This window comes from Cygnus atratus, chromosome 3, assembly GCF_013377495.2.
Source record: "Cygnus atratus isolate AKBS03 ecotype Queensland, Australia chromosome 3, CAtr_DNAZoo_HiC_assembly, whole genome shotgun sequence".
Lineage (NCBI taxonomy): Eukaryota > Metazoa > Chordata > Aves > Anseriformes > Anatidae > Cygnus > Cygnus atratus.
In genome coordinates this window covers 19,158,699-19,178,807 of record NC_066364.1, presented here as the reverse complement: position 1 = coordinate 19,178,807, position 20,109 = coordinate 19,158,699, and the positions used below count along the sequence as shown (strand labels likewise).

The 20,109-nt window shown below is 36.6% G+C and overlaps 1 protein-coding gene across 3 annotated transcripts in view; it reads right to left on the bottom strand.

Moving 5' to 3' along the window:
• EIPR1 (EARP complex and GARP complex interacting protein 1) overlaps positions 1-20,109 on the bottom strand; it is a 128,986-nt gene that overhangs the window by 72,829 nt on the left and 36,048 nt on the right. For all 3 annotated transcript variants that reach the window (XR_007707966.1, XM_050709577.1, XM_035542928.2), the window contains exons 4-6: positions 14,361-14,517; positions 3,595-3,694; positions 828-964 (exon numbers count right to left, since the gene is read on the bottom strand). Coding sequence is in view for 2 of the 3 variants with exons in the window: in XM_050709577.1 (XP_050565534.1) it covers positions 828-964; positions 3,595-3,694; positions 14,361-14,517 (394 nt within the window). In the remaining variant the exon portion in view is untranslated. The remainder of the gene's footprint in view (positions 1-827; positions 965-3,594; positions 3,695-14,360; positions 14,518-20,109) is intronic.

Below are 20,109 nucleotides of genomic sequence, written 5' to 3'. Positions count from 1 at the left end.
TTTTATTTATTAAATTAAACAAACCTGTTAGGCAGAAACACAAGGCTGGCAAACATGGGGATTTATTGCTATACCCCTGAGCTGGCAGGAACCATAGAACTAAATTTAAAGTCATCCCCCTTTAAGGCAACAGAAGTTATTACAAGACATCAGTCTTCTCGGTTTAGTGATAAATTACTATGTGCTGAGGGGATAAAGCGTATCTTAAAAAAAGCTTGCACAGGGTTTAGTAGTCATGGCAACTGATGTGCACAACATCACTCCTTTGCTTATCAAAATCACAACTACACGGGGGGGGAACACCATATTAGGTAGACTCAAAGCCTTAATTAATTTGGTTATGATTTTGATAGATTCAGTAGTTTCATGTAACTGGTATGCTAGAGTCTTCAATTTAGCATAGTGTACTATTTGTTAAAATCAGAAATGTGAAGAGTTGACTTACCCTGTGAATTACCTTCAGAGATTAAAGTTACTTTTATAAAGTATGCTACGAAGACAGTTCATAGCATAGTCAGGACTGATGGTAAATCCTGATTTACACAACAGCTTCATTCAGGTAATGCCTATGTATTGAACAAATCATCTTGGGACTAGTACATAGTTGAGTAAAATTCAATATACAAGTTAGAATTGAAGCTCAGGGAAAAAACTGAGAAAACCCTTTACTAAACTGTGAATACGTCAGCTATGTAAGCCCAACCATTCCGTTCATAAGCGACAGCTTTGCCACATTTTTAATCTTAAAAAAAAGTTAGGAGCAATGAAAAATCCATCTCCAAAGTAGACTGTCTTTTTCTGAGAACAGGACTGCAATTTTTCATTACCTCATGCTTCGTGTATCCCATCCTCGAACAGTGGTATCATTGGCTGTTGCAATCTGTGTACAATTGTGGTGTGGACTCCATCTTCCAGAAGTAAATTTTAATTGTCCTTTCCCTTCCAAGGCTGCAGAACTAGAAAGCTTAAAAAAATAAAAAAGCTAGCAATGTCTCTAAATGTAAAGATGCAAAACTAAAGTGAAATTAGTTCCACTGAGGACAAAAAACTGCACAACAGCCTAATGTTTCAGGCGTAATATATTAGCAAAATCCTAGGATAAAATGAGGTAAAAAGCTAGACAGAACTTACCTTGTATCTCAAGGTAATTTTTACAAAGGGTTATACAGTGTAATATATGCAGAAGCATTAGTAGTGCTATGCTTCTTTATAACCTAAAGCAGTTTCAGATCTGAATGTGTTGAAACATTAGACAGATAATATAGACACACTGCAGACATTTGTGGCTGTCTTACATGAGCAAATAAGCACACGCTTTTAGTTTCATGATCGGTCATACAAGAGTCAGGAAATGGGTGTTTTTCCATATGAAAATGACATTTTAACTGCAGGAAAAGAATTAGCGTCAAAAACTATTCGATAAACATATAGCAATATTTAAAAATAAAAAAAAAAATCAAGACCCATGAGCCCATGTCATCACATACATGCTAATCAAAATAATAGAAGGTACTAGATCACAATTCTACAAACTGTAATAATTAAATGTTTCACAGTTCCAAGGCTTGCACACCATGAACAGACACCTCTGCATCTCCATACAGTTAATAAAAGGAAGGCAGGAAAGCAATCAGTTTTGTCTTTGACATAAGGCAAATTGTCCTCCAATTTCATCTGAACATGGGGGAAAATCCAAAATGCAGACACTGCAAATTAGTTGTATTTCCAGTAATGTACTGAAGCTGATTGATTTATATTTGAGAAGGAGATGGAAAAGGAAAATAACTGCATTTTAATCAGATTAAAAAAACAAAAGTTAAAAGTGCCTGAGCAGACAGACATTTGGTCACCTTGCACCTGATGTTCATATTTACAAGTGTTTCATTGAGAGGGATTTCACAAAAGCAGATTACAGCACTGGATCTTGTTCGATCACTTTTCTCCTTCGCCTAGGTACTAACACATCATAGAATATTCTATTAAATACAAGATTTAACAGAAAGCTTGCTACTCTCAGCAGAAATGAGACCTAGTTGGATGAAAAGGATTAAATACATATACTGCTTACATAAAGCCTAACTGACGTCAACAGAAAAAACATACTGTCAATACAAGACTGTTTAAACCTCCTTACACAATTTCAATACACCTTTCTGTAGTTTCTAACTTTTTACTATTACTTTCCACTAAGAATGTCTGTCTTTAGCATTCAGATTAACAATCTAGAAACTACAGCTCTTACCATCACTAAGATCTATGATGGCTAAGATGTATCATCTTCCAAAAAGTCTTTCTGAAGTATCTATGTTTTAAGAATACAGCAGTGCAAGGTGAAAGATTACTTGTGTTAACGTGTGATACAAAACTGTATTCAAACTTACTACTGTTTTACCGTTCCTCCTAAATCTGAAAGCCTTTGTACAATTTGCAGATTATTAATAGAAATAAAAAAGATACTGCATAGGACAACGGACTCAGGGAAATAAAAGGAAGACTGCACTGTTTATTTTTTGATGGTCAGGCAGAGAACATGAAGAGCTTGAGTAGGACACTTCAAAAATTAAACTTTCTTTAGTAGAATGTTAACACTGACAGCAAGAGAGTACCAAGAAAAAGTATCTCGAATCATACATCTCCAAAATCTGTCCTTGAAACAGAAAACATCACATGAATCACAGAATGGTTGAGGTTGAAAGGGACCTCTGGAGGTCATCTGGTCCAAACCCCTGCTCAAGCAGCACCACCTGCACCCCGAACCATGTACAGGAGACAGCCTTATATGAAAAACTAACACGAAAGCTGAATTGTCCTCTAAAGTAATTTTTCAACAGGTTTAAAGGCGGCATTCTAAAGAAGTCTGCCCATTACACAGGTGTTAAAAAAGAAATACTGACTAATGTAAGAGTAATGCAAATCCAGTGGCTTCTCTACACAGAAACATCTAAAGTTTTCTATATATAATCTATGCCATTACACAAATAGGCTTTTGTTATCTATAAGAAGTGACAAAATCAGACAGAAATCCATGCCAATGGCACCTTATTGCTTCTACTTCTGAGTATCAGATAAAATGGTTTTAACAACAAGTGAAACTGTCTAAATAGGTAAATTTGTGCTAAATTAAATTAATACTGAGAACTCAAAACACAGAAAATGAAGGAATTTATACAAAAACCTATATCCAAGGGTCGTAAATTAAATACAGGGGTGTGACACATTAACCAGTATTGGTTAATGTACTGTCATGTGAATTGGATAATTTTTGGCTTTATTAATCATAAATATCCCCCCATACATACTTATCAAGCTAACATTGCTTTTCTTTAGAATAAATAGTAAAGTAAGGCCAATTCTCAAAAAAAGTGAATTATTTAACCAATAGCAACAGATAAAAATACCCAGTTGCCTACTCTTAAACACTCACATTCAAGACAATTGATCTACTATTCATTTCCTCCACGCATGTTAAAGACAAGATACTTGAGGAGTCTTTAGGGAGCTAGTAGTTAAAAGATTAGCAAATTGAGGGCTGGTGGATATTGTTCTTTATACTACTTTCAAATATATCATCATTTGTTTAAAAAAATTTCTTACCACAGCTTTGGCTGAACTTTCCTGCAAATCCCACAATAATATGTTATTATCGGCCAGAGAAATAATCTTTTTACCATCTCCCATAGGTTCCCACATAACACTGTAAAACAGGAGAAAAAAGATTAAAAACAGAAATGAATCAGAATTAGCACTAGAAAGACATTTTAAGTTCATGTACCTAATCTGTTCCAACACTTCCTAAATGATTTTGATTATGGTTTCCTTCAGCTGAAACTGGCCCACATTTGAAGTGCAAAACCTGCCATTAACAAGCAATCAAGCAACTTTTGTGTCATAGATGAACACTATAGCAGTGTCAGTTACTTGAACTGTATGATACAAAACTAGGCTTGCTTACGTAATCTTTTAATCAGCTCTGGTGCTTTCCTTTTCCTTTTGAGTGCCCTTTGACATCCTGTCCAAATTTGTCAGAAAAAGGAATGCAATTCAGCTTCCCTAGACACTAGCTTAACTGTAAGAGTTTCCTGAAACCCTACTTCATTTGCCATCCATTCTGTGTATTCAGTCAGGCAAAATGAAAAGTGATTATGTCATTGTAGCACAAGCCATTCTGCATACGTGCAAGGAAAAAACCAAAGGCCTTGACATGCACTCACTTTCAAGTAATTTAGCTTGAAACCTTAAAGTTCTTCATATGCAACTTTGCGCATCATTTTTGGAGGTGCATCAAAAATCATAAGCCTCAGAGCTTTGACGCCAACTGCTTCAAACTCAGCAGCTGTCATCATGGCTCAATCAACACACCCTTTTTACCTGATTCACCAGTTTTGTGCTATACATGAAAGAATAGTAGAAATCATCAGCCCCCATCTCTATTTCTAGCTACAAGAAGCAGCACACTCGAGCCAGAGGGTACAGGCAGTGCAGCTAAGCATATACACAAAAACCCTAGTAAATTTGCTGGAGAGAATAATAAGGTTAAATGAATAATATTTGTTATTTGATGATAATAGGTTTCTGTATCCAAGACCCGTACCCAAGAGGTCTAAAAGAAAGTTGTGCAACTTCCTACCTCCACAACGCAGTTGAAGACACATTACAACTCTCATATCAATAGCTACATGGTGAACTTTTCTCCCATCACTAGACAAAAAACTTAATTTCCTCAAAAGCATTTGACATACATGTTCTCAGTGCACATGTGAAGAAATAGCTCTTGAAGTTTGTCAAGAGTCCATCACTAGACACAGATTTTCTAGTCTAACTTCTTGCATGAATCAAGTCAGTCTCTAGATTGAAGAGATGAAACAAGGCTTTGTGAGTAGATGCAGTCTCGGGCAAGTAAGCCCAACATCAGGCAGCCAATGGCTACCTTCCTACCTTGGTACTGTACGCTATAAATGCTCTTATGCACCATTTATCTCCCAATTTATATTACTCTTTTATATTATTCTTACCTTCCTAATACAGTAAGTACGAGCTGCCTGACATCAGATCAAACCCATGGGGCTCAATCCAATCCAGGATATGCTATAAACCATTAGGAAGAGCAATTAACAGAAAAGCAAAAGTGTAGGGTGAAACAGTGTAGGTTCTTCACAACTTAAGCGAAATACCTCGTTCTCAACTAAGATTTTCCACTTTGCTTCTTCCATGAAGAGTTTCATTGCTTTTAACTCTGTACTTTTACTGAAAAAAGTGCTTAGACAAATACAACTGTTAAAGAGAAGCCAGGTAATAAGGAGAAGATAGAATCATGCCAAAAAAGGTAAATTAATACCATGCAGATAAAGCAGCTGGAACTATAAATACCGGTGTGTTGCTGACTCCTCACCCACTGAATGTTTCCCTAAGGGAAAATAGCAGCTCAAATAAAGGAACAGCTTCTGCATCTATCTTCAGCTGGAACCATGACCTGCATCCTTACTACATTGTCAATCCATGGAAACTAACTACTTATAAAAGATCATTTGTAACGAGCTCTGTTGTATTAGGACAAAATCACTTCATTTAGCACATTAAGCTGCCATCATGTTTTAAAGGTGTTTTAACAAGTATATAGAACTAGAATGATTCTATGATTTGCTTTAAATTAGGCTGTTTTACTTTCGTTATTGTCAGTCTTATTTTTAAGAAGTGTTTCTTGTTAAAAGTTGTATGTTACACCTTAGAAAAACTTATAAGCAACTGAAAACAAGTGTTGATAATAAAATGATTAAGCAGTTTCAATTACAGGTTCAAGCATCAATTTGGTTTATAATAATTAGAAGTAGCCAGTTGTCACAGCTATGTATATTTTAGGATTCCATGTAGTTTTGCTGCACAGATATATTTATTAAGCCCTTCAAAGAGATGAAAACACTTTATCTACATATAATAGGATAAAATATCAATGCACCATGACCTCCACCTGATCACACAGTTAACCTTCCACAATTCACTTTCCCAAAGTGAAGACATTAATTTGGGATCATCACTTTTAAATGACATCAGAATCATCACTACCATAAGAGGTGACAAATGGGTAACATGGGTAACTAAGAAATCCTTAAGATTAAGTGTTTTTTTTGTTTTGTTTTGTTTTTTACTTTGTTTGTTTTAAATTTCACTGTTTTTCTTACATATTGCTTGAAGTGCAACACTGTCATTTGGTGTTGATATATGTAGATATTCTTTAATTATATACAATAAAATTTGGTTTGAGCAATTACCTCTTTAAGGGTTCTTCCAGCCAGAGATCAATATTCTCAATGCCTGTTGATATATTTGTCCCTTTTCCTACACTGACCACTGAGCCTTTGGTTTTAAATGCAAGATTGGAAGCAATTTTTTTTTGTTGTTTTCGAAGGTGGGAAGAAATTTCATGTCTTTGAGTGTTACTGAGCTTCAAGGTAAAGAATTTTTATAGCTGAATAGTGTGCTAATTAGAGCCAATTATATAACCCAGCTGACATATCTTAGAACAAAAAGGTCTCTGCACATTCACTCTGTCCTTGTGAGATGCTCATTTTACTTCTGTTTAATTTACCCTTTATGAAAGTTCACTGTTTTATGGGTGTGGCTGTGGTGATCATTCACATTTTACAATTTAAGTGGTTATTCAAATCACCCTTTGTGACATGTTCAGCCATATTCTCAGTAGCAACTGAATGTCAAACAGATGAAATACCATAGAGAAGGGGAAAAACACTGGTGAGAAAAAAAAACACTGCTTTTGAAGCAAAATATACATTTTAGAATATTTTTTAGACACAGCAGAAGTGGTGCTAATCTTTTAAAAAGAAAGCAGATAAACAGGCAATACCATTTTCCCACAGTGTGCCAACAGTTGCTGATGCTTACAGTTTTCAGAAATGGACAAGATATTTGTCAAATTCACAGCTGTCACTCAGAAACTGAGCGCCAACTTCACTACTGCTCTTTAGATAATCTATAAACAGCAGACAAGCAATTATATTTGTTGCCTTTTACCCTGTTTTGTTATCATCTGACTCCTGATGCTTCAGATTAGCTTCTAGATAGCAGTTTTTGGTTAAAAAATAAATCATGAAGAGAACATTTTCCTAGTAAAGAAAAAAAGAGAATTTACAATATTCATTCAAATGCACACATAAAAGGACTACATTATCTGTTTTATGCTGAATAGATAGTTAACACCATCATTTATTAACATACTGAGCTTTTATAAATGAACAATTCAAGTTCTCCACTGCAGGCTACAGAAGAATAAAGTAACATGTAAACACTTCTGTAGATGTGAATTGAAGTCAACCATAATATGTTGGACAAGAAGTTTTAACTGCTTTTTGGTTTTATAAGTAGAAAAAAATTTGTTCAACTGAAAATTCTCACACACTGCGAAGTGGAAAATATATCCAAACATCCTGCAGCCTCAAAAGAACCCATCGGAAAAATTAATGTTATATACCCAAATATTCTTCATTCTGTGCAGTACAGTAATTCAATTTTTTTTGTTGACTAGGATATTATTCTAAGAATAAGGCTCAGAGGACAGCCAGGAATCCACAATTCTTACTCCTTACTCAAGTGCCCTACAGAGTGGCCACATTTTTGAATGAGAACAGTTCTGGCTGTTTTCTGGTATTGAAGTCCATGCTGCTGACACGTGTTTAGTGAATGCAGGTTATGATTTGTCTCAGAATACTAAGCCACCCAGCTATATTTTGGTGTTCAAGTAGTCAAAACAAAGTAAAAGAAAAATCATAGCTTCCTTAAATATACGTATACAGATATAGAAACTTAATCATAAAAAAAATACTTAGATTCATCCATCTTAAGAGTATACTGAGAAGAATGAGAAAGGTAAAGATTAATTTGGCCAAGACCCCCACCCCGCAAAGACACCTACTTTGGACTTCTTTCTGGCTCTTCGAATTATTTTTACATTAAGTAAAACGTAACTGTTGCATAAATGTATGCAAAAGTACCCCACAAGGAGGTGACACAGGATAAATACTTGCACTAAAGTGTTTTTAATTTTTTTTCCCTTAAGTGATCAAACTAGAATGCCGGTGACCCCACAAGCCTTTGTTTGTTTTAAATAAAAGCAAAATAATGAAGGGCTAGCCTCAGTATTTGTATTTACCTCACTCCATCTCTGTCTACTGCAGGTATGCAGTTACATAAGATTACAACAAGAAAAAGAATTGGGCTCTCTAAAGCAAAAATCACAATCTCAGCACTGAGAAGATATTTATGAACATATAAACTTAAGACAGTCTGAATCCTAGGAGCTCACGATCTAATAGAAAGCATGGCAGGGAATTTGTTGCATGAAAGCAAGTTATAGGACCCATTCATTTTAAGTATGAGCTCCTAAATACCTATTTTGTAGGAAAGAGTATTAAATTCCTGATAATTATTCATGATTTGAAGAGATGACCAACAGGTGATCATCTCCATAGTTCATTAACAATCCAAGGCTTCCATCTAGGTGGCCACCCCCAGAAAATTTATACATTACATACTTTAAATAGCAACACAAAATTGTGCAAACTGATTATACAGGCTATATATAAGAACTAAACTAACAAAAGCTGGTCACTGGCAACATTTCAAGTCATGAATGATTATGGATATGAATCAACATCTGTAGTTTAACCAGCTTAACTATGTCCTGCACATACCTGCAGCACAGTAAGCGTAATTACCAGCAGGGGCAAAACATGAACGTGCTATACAACCACATGTGAAACAGTAAGTAGCAAGACCTACTTTATAGAAAGGATGCTATGACTAACAGTTTTCAGACTTAAGACATTAGTCAGCCATTCTCTACTGTGTTCATTTCTTTGCAGCAATAAAATACACAAGTTGTACACAGGGACTGTTCTTGTGGAGGGTGTGGTAAGAGCTCTTACAAAGTAACCTACCATTCTTCAGATTGCAGTAACTTAGTCCTAAATTCCTTCCCATTGACTTGTAGGTGGAGCAGATTGTTTCTTCTATTTTCAGAAGAGATAATCAACGTGAAAATCCCAGAGTACAAAACCCATGAGTAGCACTAATTGAAATCCATGCTACAGGGTAGATTTGTTTGTTGTGCACGTGCTCAGGTTTGGTCTATGCTCTTAGACTGACTGCTCAAGTTAAAAAGATGGTCCTATCAGGGCTAGGGGGCTTCCCCAAACTCATTTGGTATTGGAGGTAAGTCATTATAGTTGATTAAAGACATTATGAGGGTAGTTTTGCCTGTTCCCATGTGCTTATTCCAGACAGATGAGGAATATTAATTCATATTTCTAGAAAAAAAGCTGTACTTTTGAAGTTATGAAATTATTACTAGATCCTTCAGGACACTTCCTTCTCCTCTACAGTCTGCCTTTTATCAGTATATCCAGCATATTACTGAGTATCCTGGCATTTTTGCATGACTTCCTGCTCATAGGAATGGACTGTTCTTGAGCTCAAAGAAAGTGATCCTTGAGTATCACTTAAGGGTTTCTTAGACCCTCCTAGAGCCCTATCACATGGGACTTATTGAAACAGATCTCTGAAGATCAGGAAGCTGCCCACCAATGCTCTCCAGAAAGCCCCCACATTGCTTACGCCCTGCTGTCTTGTCCCTCCAGCACATACTGGGACAGTTCAAGCCCTGAACAAGGACCAGATCCCACAAGCACGAGGGTACTTCTAGCAGTCTGTAGATCTCATCTACTTGTTCCTCCTGATCAGGTGTCCTGTAGCAGACACATATTGAGTCACCCACACTGTTCTGCTCTCAAATCTTTACACAAGCTCTCAGCTAGCTCGTCCTCCATCCCCAGACAAAGCTCAATGCTCTCCAGCTGCACTTACACACAAGACAAATTCCCTCCTCATCTCCCCAGCTTGTCCTTCCTAAAGAGAGACTATGTTTGAGGCCTTGGCACTATTCTCAGTTTTGTCTACGCTTTAGTCTATTCAACCTGAGTAACCAACAAAGGATTTATCATATGCAAACAGCATTTCCTAGATGTTAAGTGCTGCTAAGTACAGCTATAGCAATATCAGTGTACAAGAAGAGACCATAGTCCCAAACTCCTCAGGGGCTGTTGATTATCTTTAAGCTGCAAGTTATAGCACTGGTTCAGCTTGACCAGAGCAGTAACATTAAAAACAGAAGTGTCTTCTGTTTATTACGATTAAGATTACATTATCACAAGGACAGCACTTTTTTTGTTCATTTTAAGTAGATCTTGGACTGTATTACTAGACTCCATTCTCTTTTGGAGGAGAGGAAGAGAAGAGGACTTCCCCTCCCCAATAATTGACTTTTGTTTTCTGTTTTAACTTAAGTTATGCCTTGTTTCTGACATTATATAAAACATGAAATACAGGTTAAGGAATACAACACACTGAGGAAATACTAAAATAATTAATATTTGATTATATACAACAAGAATATTTAAATAACATGGCAGAAACGCTGACAAACAATATTCTAAGGCAAATATACAAAAACATTGTAATTTCATTATTAAAAATTATTTCACTATTCCATCCATACCTTCACATATTGCTGTGTGTTTTTTTCCATGACATATCTACAATAACAGAAGATCTAGAGTATATGCAGCTAAATTACTGTAGGAGTGAGGTGTTTTGGGCAGCATAGTTTATTGTTCCTGTTGAACTCTATTTCCCACGCCAGAAAAAGCACTTTAAGACTAAAGCCGTGTATCTGCTTGGAGGATTTGCAGATACTATTACAAAGACAAACCTTTTTACAGCTTTAGGAACAACACACTAAGGAGCTAGAACCTACTCACTAATAAAGAAAAAAATCAAGTGGCAACATACTTCAAACAAAAAGCAGGGTCAAGGAGTTAAGAAAAAAATAAACTGTTTGAACAAGTACAGATAAAAGGTCTACATGAGGATTACAAGTTTATGACTTTGCTCATCTTTTTTAATACCAACAGGAAGAAAGCTTCAAAGTAAGGAGTAACACATTTCACATATGCAGACACTGATGCTGCATTACTGTTACCATTAGTAATGGCTACGCAGAATGAATAGCACATACAGAAGAACAGAATGAGTTTCTTCAATGAAAGCTGATAAAAAAATAAAGATGGGTGTAAAGCCAGGATTCACTTCCAAAGCAGAAGGACAGAAGTTAGACACCATTTCCATTCTATAGCTTGAAGAAGGCTTAAAAAAGAATATTACGGATATATGACATGTCATGAAAGAAACATGTAACTGGCTTGTCTGTCAAAGATCAGTGAGGTGGCCAACCTAGGAAAAATGTTCCAGCAGTAGGAATGTCTGGCAGGAAAGCACACAGGGAGCTGTCAGGTATAAGTCTTGCCCAGCCTCTGGGGCCACATGATGCTTATAGAATTGACCATGTTCTACTGCAGATTAAGGGCTGAAGCAAGCTTATTTCTGAAACAGCTGGAGGGGCAAAGAGCAATTTCTGCAGAGTCATTTTAGAGGAAACACATCGGATGGGGTGGGGGAACCGCAGAATTTGCATAGTGTCATATGGGATTTTTCAGCCAGGGTAGAGCTTGAGGCCTATTGCTATACTGTGCCCTGGGGATGGAAACTCAGAGTGCATGTGGCCACATTGAACCCCAGCTTCAGTGTCAAAATTGTGTTCTGTGAGTGAAATATACTAGAGTATGCTTAAATGGCAAGTTAAAACAGAGCCAGAAGCAGCATTACTCTTCTTCCTGCAGGTACCTGGCCCCAGAACACCACTGCTCTCACACAGCATGGTTACGTATATTAGGCAGTTGGGCTTATGGTAAGGTTTGAAAAGTATTTCTATTTTAGATTGAAGAAAATTGCTTCTGATTAAAGACTGGTTCCAACAACAATAGTGCCATGCTGTAAGTATCTCAGGTACTTCCAGTTTTTGTAAGCATCTGAAATGTACAGAAGAGTATTTAAGGTGCTACTTGCAGTTAACACACCACTCAGTGGGATGTAGACTGTTAAATGATACAAATTTGGCACAAAAAGTTTACTTCAGTCATTTGTATCTTGTATCAGCTGTTTCCACTATGACACAGGCAGGAACAGACTAGCCTGCTCTAGAACAAGATCCTCTAACTCAGCTTTGCTTGCCTGACATAAGGTGAGAAATACTAATGCAAAGTATTCTGTTTACACTTATGTCTATCACTTATATGCATAAAGATTGAAAATGCCCTATGTGTATTTACGTATGTGCACACGCACATATCCACACACACGTAAGAAACAGAACGAAAGAACACACATGCCCATGTGCCCTCTGTGATGATCTGACATACCAGCTAAAATGCTTTTAGGCACGTAACCTAATGAGAATGGCATCAATCTCATTTATGATATTTGAAAGAGCAGACAAACATACCTTAAATTTTAACCAATTATAAACACAGAAATTTTGTAATAGTAAAGTGACGTAGAAATAAGACATCTACAGAGATTAACAATGAAATTTGAACATAAAATGAGAATCAAAAATAGAGGACACCAAAGAAATGTAATGGCAAAAAGTCATGGAGAAAAGGTTAACAGGTTTTAAAATAGTAGCAGATATTTGTAAGTACTAGCACTGAACAAAAACAATCACATGACAGGAGACAAAATTGAATATGAACTTAATACCAACTATAGCAGAAGAGAAAAAAACTGATTTGGGGCTTGCACATAAATTCACATCCTGATATAAAGCAGCAATGTGCCCCGTTTTTCCTCTGATGAAACCCAGGTATCTCAATATCAGAGAGAGAGAAACAGATTAAGGGAAATAAAAAGACAAAGCACGTTAATTTTAAGGGGCAAAAGGTGAAGATGAAAAAAGCCCTCACAATATTCCCAGTTATATTGGAAAGTAATTATCAGAAGTTTTCAATAGTAAAAATTGAATTGTCTAATGTGATCAAAGAGTTATAAAGAGAAGTACTCATATGAAAATGAGTAGCAAAGCTTTAAAAGTTACTAACATGAAAAAAAACTAACATTAGCTAAGCTGAGATATTAGAATAAAGTAGCCTAGATAACACACTTTAATTTGTTGATATGTCCATTCTTGTCTAAGAAGAACCTAAAAAAAAACACCAAACCACACCTTGAAATTTCAAGTACAAGCCCCAAACCCAAAACAGAGGCTTAAAACTTACGGTACAATGCATGCCACAATTAAAAATCAACTGAATTAACTATCATTTCTAAATTATTCATTAACTAGCCGCTAAGGAAAAACAAAGAAAACTTTACATAACCAGATTTTAAAAAGGAACTGAGATTGATTTTAAGTATCTTTCCTTTTTGATACAATTTAAAGTTACCGCTACTAGAATATATTTAAGGATAATGAGATCATGCTGGATACCTCACACAGCAGGTATCTGAATTCAGAAACCAGAGGCCCCTTCTACTCTCATTTAAGACACTTATAGTAATACCAACATTGATGTTGCATTATCCCTGTTCAGTTTCAGTTCAGAGATGTCACATTTCATTTAAAAAAATCTGCTCTGTTGTTCCGTTTTTCTTAAATCTTTGATTGTGAAATGGACTGTAGAACTTGCACGATCATTGCCTGCTGTTTTCTGTCTGACAGACAGACATTTCCGAGACTGCTGCAGACCATATTCTTATAATTTCAACTTTTCTTGCCAGTAGAAGGTGGCCAGGTGATCCCACAAACACATACAACATTTCAGTTGGTGAAGTAGGAACCGCGCGCGTTAGCAGTTCTTTGCCCCACATCTGTTCAGGAAGCAGTGGAAACACGTCATACACATCCCCCAGAAGCAAAGTACTTGTGAATACCCAACGGGCACATTTACCTTTCTTTCAAAGAACAGAAAGGAAAGGGAAACAAACTTCTATAATTCTCTCTGCAGTATTACAGCTCTTCTTGTCTTTTCTTAGATAACAGAAAAGACCAGTTAAACAGTTAAATATAATGAATTCTTATCCTTAATAAACAATGACTTGCACTCATGCCAAATCAGGTGAGTAAAGACTGAAAAGCAACATCAAATTTATATTCCATGAAAAGACTGAAACGCTAAGTATAATACCTTTGTGCAACAAAGGCTTTAGATGGGGGCAGGTGGGGAGAAGCACATTAAAACAGTACACAGGCTGTTACTCCATATGTGTTTGCAGGACTATAATAAATGTTTTTAATCTATGAAACATCTGGGACAAAAATCCAATTTGTACTTTTTTAAAGACGATAGTTTTAAAGTGTATAGTATAGCTTCTACAATATAAATCTGCACAAAACTAACAGCACAGGTCTCTCCTTTAGTTATTTTTTTTCTAGGAGTATAAAATATGCAGAATCCTACCAGGCCATATTGCCATGGGCTGTGTTGTCAAGGTGACAGAGTAGCTCCAGGGTTTGAGTGTTGCTTGATGAATCATCAGGGGATTCATGACTGCCTGATTCCAATTCCTTCGGCATCCTCCAAACAGCAGCACATGTCATGACTTTACTGTCTGAAGCTAAGCAACAGAGAATAATGTCAACAGATCATTGTATGAGAGACATATTTTGGATACAGTGCATCAACATTTACACAAATCTATAAGCAGTGCACATCTGTTTAAAAAATTTAAAAATATTAGAATAAGCTGAATCAAAGAACACAGAACATGGATACTGACAGACCTCAAGTTAGCAGTCAAGTTGCTGCAAAACTCATAATTAGCATTCACTCAACCCAGTTCTCCCTGTTTTGAAGGCAGAAATCGGTGCCCATGAAAACAACTATGTTTAAGGCGAGTTTTTGAAGCTTTCCCCATGTTGATGTTAATGAGAATAACGCACAACTTGTATTACTTGAGCCCTTAACAGTAATGATTGAGACACTTTTAACATTTTCCTTTCAGGGGCTACCTTCAGTTAAACCTACAGCATTATGTTGTATCCTTTGCTACCAATAACAGTTTACCGCAAAACTTCAGGCTTCCACCCAAATACATTCCTGTACCTCCAGTGAACAAAAACAGCTTCCAAAAGACAAACAGAACTTACATGCATATAGCAAAGTATTACAACATACCAGGAACGAGCTGACTATAGATTGAAGGGAAAAAATACCATATGGTTTATAAAATACCATAAGGTAACGCCCATCACCCCCCAGAAAAAGGGATTTCTAGCAGCACAAAATGGGAAGAGATGAGAGCAGCACCACATATGTTCATATCGTTATGGGCTGTGGTCCAGGCTTCCCAGAACAAGGACAGGTCAGTTAGCTACTGCAGCAGGAACAAAGAAACCAACTACAGGGATGTTAGGTGAACGGGGGGCGTCACTACCTGCTGGAAGATGCTAAATGCAAAGTCCAGTGGATAAGCAACGGGTGAAACGTTTTGTGTTGCAAAGTCTTTTCACATGCCTCTCTCTCACTGTTCTGTCTTCAAGTACATCTGGCTGATCTTAGTCAAGTGCCTGATTAAAGACCCATGAGCAGACGTGACCAGCTCAAATCAGCAGAGAGGAAAACAGGAACAACTGTAATGAGGGCGTTTGTTTTCAAAAGGGTGGATGGTAGATCTGAAAAAGGCCTTCTCAGGCTCAGTGCCATTTAACAGAAATGTCTCCACCACAGAGGTAACCAATCTGAATATTATACACATAAAACAGGCGTTCAAGCAACACACAATAGGACAAAAAGCAACATCCATTTCTGAAAAAAGTAAACGGGGTAAGAGAAGGACTTTAAGGCATGGAATTCAGAATACATGAGCACTACGTATTTGATAGAATGCACTAAGTATGAAATATATGTACAATTTTGGTAACTGTTATACAGCAAACTGGAATTTCTATACAAGCTGAATGCAGTATTGAGAGAGACTATATATCGAAAGATGATGGATAATCCCCTATTTATTAGCATGTAATTGAGCTTTTAATAATTCTAATGCATGCTAACTAAATAGCCATTTCCAAACCATTTGAGGCAAATCCTTCACTTTAAATTTAATGTGCCATTGAATGAAGAAGAGGAAGAGGTAGCACATGGCTACCTTTCTTTAGCAAAGGGCAAGTCAATGCACAGTATGCATTCTACACTATACAAATAAAGATAACCTAAACTGAACATGCAATGTAGTTTGAGAAAGTAACATTTACTCTATGTTTTGCCTACATACTCAAATACGTGGCAGAATGTTAAAATGTTAAAGAACACTGAAAAGAAATTTATGGTGTATCATAATTAGGGAAAGGTCTGTACCATGCATATAAAGCTTTAACTTTTCCACTACCACTAACATCTATTCAGAGAACCACAAAAGCCATCATGGAAAATGAACTACACATTTCTCAAGCTATCTTTGCTGTCAGAAGAGCACCACGAGTCTTAAGACAGCCTTACAAAGTCATTTTAACTTCTCAAAAATGAAAAAAATTTTAAAAAAATCTAAATCAACTAAATGAGCAGTGATTTGAAGACTGATTGAATCTGAAGTAAATATATTGAAATCTTTCTGAAACTTGATGTAACCTGGGCTCCTATAACACTTTCATGCTTTGAAAATTTGTCAAAGGCCACCAATTGTGAATGTGTGCAACAATTCTATGAAGATTTCACATTTGTTTTCAGATTTAACTATGCACATTTCTAAGGAACAAGATGGAAGTATACTTTTATATTCCTGGCAGAAGAGATTTATTTGGGTAGTAAAAACAAATTTATCAGATTTCCACATCTTACAGACCTATGTAAGAACAGTATATGCTGCGCTCCAAGAAATGGCTCTCTGGAAAGCTGCTCTGACTATATGATGTATATCAGATGCCATTTGCTCTTCCAAAATGCATGAGAAGCTTCTCTTTCTGAAAAGTAATTTGAGCAAGCAAGATTTCTGTATTAATGGCTGTGACTTTGTAGGACTTTAGGCAATCTTTTTTTTTTTTTTATTAGGTTGGCTCAGAATTTCACATGCAAAACTCTGTACCATTCTATGCCTGTTTCACTTCCATGGGGCTGGTGGTGGGGGACACAACAATTCCGTGTCAGAAAGGAACACTAAAAACCAGTTTGCATGAAACTCTTCAACATGCAGCACGCTCTGCTTGCAGATGGGTTTGGAGATGCACATGGAAAAACGACAGGCCACTTTCCAGCTATTGAATGATCAACTATTATAAACAACAGCATGTATATCACAGATCTTCAGCTTGTATTTTTACAGTTTGGACAAATTCTGGAATTAGATACGTGGCTGAAACCTGTAGAGTGAAGACTTGAGAGTACTTTTAGTTTCTCTTTTCACTTTTTATGTACTCATCTACAGTTCTGACACTTTATTAATTCCCAGATGTGTTAAACCAAAATGGAATCACCACTGCCTCTCACAGAAGTAATTTTAGATATAACTGGTCTTAACCAAGGCTTAATTTTCCTTTTTATAAGGAACTTTTAAAATATATATACCATTATTCTCCCCATAAGCAGGCAAACTTTAGGTCCGAGTCAAAGTATCATCCCATAATGACAGATGACATGGACTTTTTTTTGTGGGTCGTGATTCCTCTTAATCAAATAACCATTGGCAACAAACCTTTATGAACCCATAAACACAAGATAACTTTCACTGCATAGAAATCCAAGTCCCACAATAAGCTTCTCATGGCTGTATGAGAAGCTTGCTAGGAGTACACAGTGTTTCTGGAATTACCCACATAGCTGTAACTTCCCAAGCACTCATATTAAAATTTGCCAACAACATTAAGTAATTTCACTACTGTTTCTGTAGTTCCACTGCTTACACTGAATACCTAAGGGCAAGCAGAAACCCCAGATTTTCCCTTATTTTACTATCTTCACTTCATCCCAGTGCGCACACACATTGATAATGACAAGGTTGTTATCTATAACCTCTTGCATTATTTCTCTAAAAATGTTAAGAGACCAGTATGAATGAAAGTAATATTGAAATGACAATACCGGTTACTCTGTCAAAGGAAGAGCAGCAAGCTAAACACATAATAACTAGGTCATATCTCTATGCCTTCCTTAAAGCTATTCACATATTTTTAAGGCCATTTTTCCCTACCTCATATTTAAACCAGAATTTTTATTTCTTTATGGCACAGCACCAATGCAGAATAGATAAGGTTAAGCTAGCTACTGTTGCAGTCTTATCACTGAGTGTATGAAGAAATATATTTGTAGGTTTAACTAAGCACTAAATAACTGTTAAGTCACACCTTCGTAAAATATGAGTAAAAGGTTCGCAGAAAGGAGTCCCACTGTATTCCTAGAGCATTGTTCTCAAGAAGTGACCCAGGGCTAAGACAATGAACTGTTACATCTTTGTCCCCTTTGTTCCTCATTACTCAAGAAAAACTCGTCTAAACCATCGTGCACCTTCAGCACACCTTTCACTAGGTAAAGCCAGAGTTAAACGTGCTTTAACAATTGCAACAACTCCCTTTTAAGCACTGTTCCCCCAGCTTCATTAACACGATCTCCTTGACAGAGGACACCATACTCACGGACCTGCCAGAGTGACTGTACACAGTTTGTTCTACCTGGTTCTGTTGAAATGATCCGAGCTCAAAAACAAGCAAGCAAGAAGTCGAGGAATAAGCAAATATCCCACATTTTGACAGCACTGAGTTAGAAAGCATCTACACACAGTTACGCTGGCAGCTCTGAGGGTGCAGTAACTGCAGGAAACAAACTTTGGGGAGTTCAGCCAAAGCCCGAGAGAGCTACAGAGCACAAGGCCTTCTTTAGATGCCTACTTTACAAGTCAAGCAAGTGAGAAAATTCTCTGCATGCAGAGTGTGCAATTTGCAAAGGGTCACAACTTGGTCAAATCAATACCAATTTTCACTACAGCACTCCAAAAGACTTCTCAATGAGGGCTATTTCCATAGCAATTTTCAGCTTCCCACGACCACCTTTTTAACACAGAAAAAGGGTAGAAGTTGTAGACAGGTGAAGCATCCTGTTTATCAACCTCCAAAAAGTGCTCCCCTGGGAGAGCTGCTCCAACTTAATCAGCTCTGAGAAAGAAATTCCTACAGACTCGCATAGTAAAAGAAGTGAACTCTGTCAGGTCTCCAGATTTAGAGAGAGTAACCTAAAAGTTTATAAAAATGCTGAATGACGTTTAAAAATTTATTCAGAAAATTCTATAGCCTGGAAAACCACAAAGAATTCTTTGCATAGAAAGCTACAAACATTCTGTCCAGGCTAGTGCTGAATCAACAATGTGGGCAGATGTAAAATGATTACACAGTGATTGCAGTTTGGGTCTAAATTGGCCTCGTTTCTGAACTAAGTGTAACTCATGCTGGATTTTAGCAAATTTTCAGATGGATGCCATTATAAAAATTTGTTTACAGAGACTTCTTGAAAAATACAGTTTATTCCCTTTAATAAATTGCAAGTTTAACAAGGACATGACTTGTAATCCCAGTAAATATACTAAGAAACCAACTGATAGCTGGATAACTGACACTAAATCAGAATAGATGCAGAAGGAAGAGATGTAGTCTATAGTCACTGAAGACAGTAAGCGGTCTGAAATAGATCTCTTTTCATATTAGTGAGAACAAAAAGCCATACTTGTTATGTCGGAACTCTAAGATTTTGCAATTGAAAGCAATCCAGTAATTTCACTGTTTTTCCAAACTTAATTCCTTTACTGAAACTCTCCTTCCACAAATAGATTTTTTGGAAGGAAGCTACAGAAAAACTACTCTACTCAGAGTTTTGTTTGATGGTCTGGGTTTAAAGAAAAAGAAAAGAAAAAACACCTGAAATTATTTTGGAGACAGTCAAATGTTACTAAAACAAAGATGAAACTGAACAACAAAAAAACCACATGGAATATGAATAAAATAAATCATCATCAGAAGTATAGATGGTGATCAATACTCTGCAGTTTCAGCAGAGGTTTGAGTACACACAGAAAACCACCAATTCTGTTTCCCTTACTCATTCAGGTGTGTATTGAGAACTTGATAAATGTTGATATGTACTATCACTTATCCATGTTCTGCTTGCCCCCGGTTCACCCACTGCAGTTACACTTCCAGAACTGAAGCTACGCAATTCACAATCAATA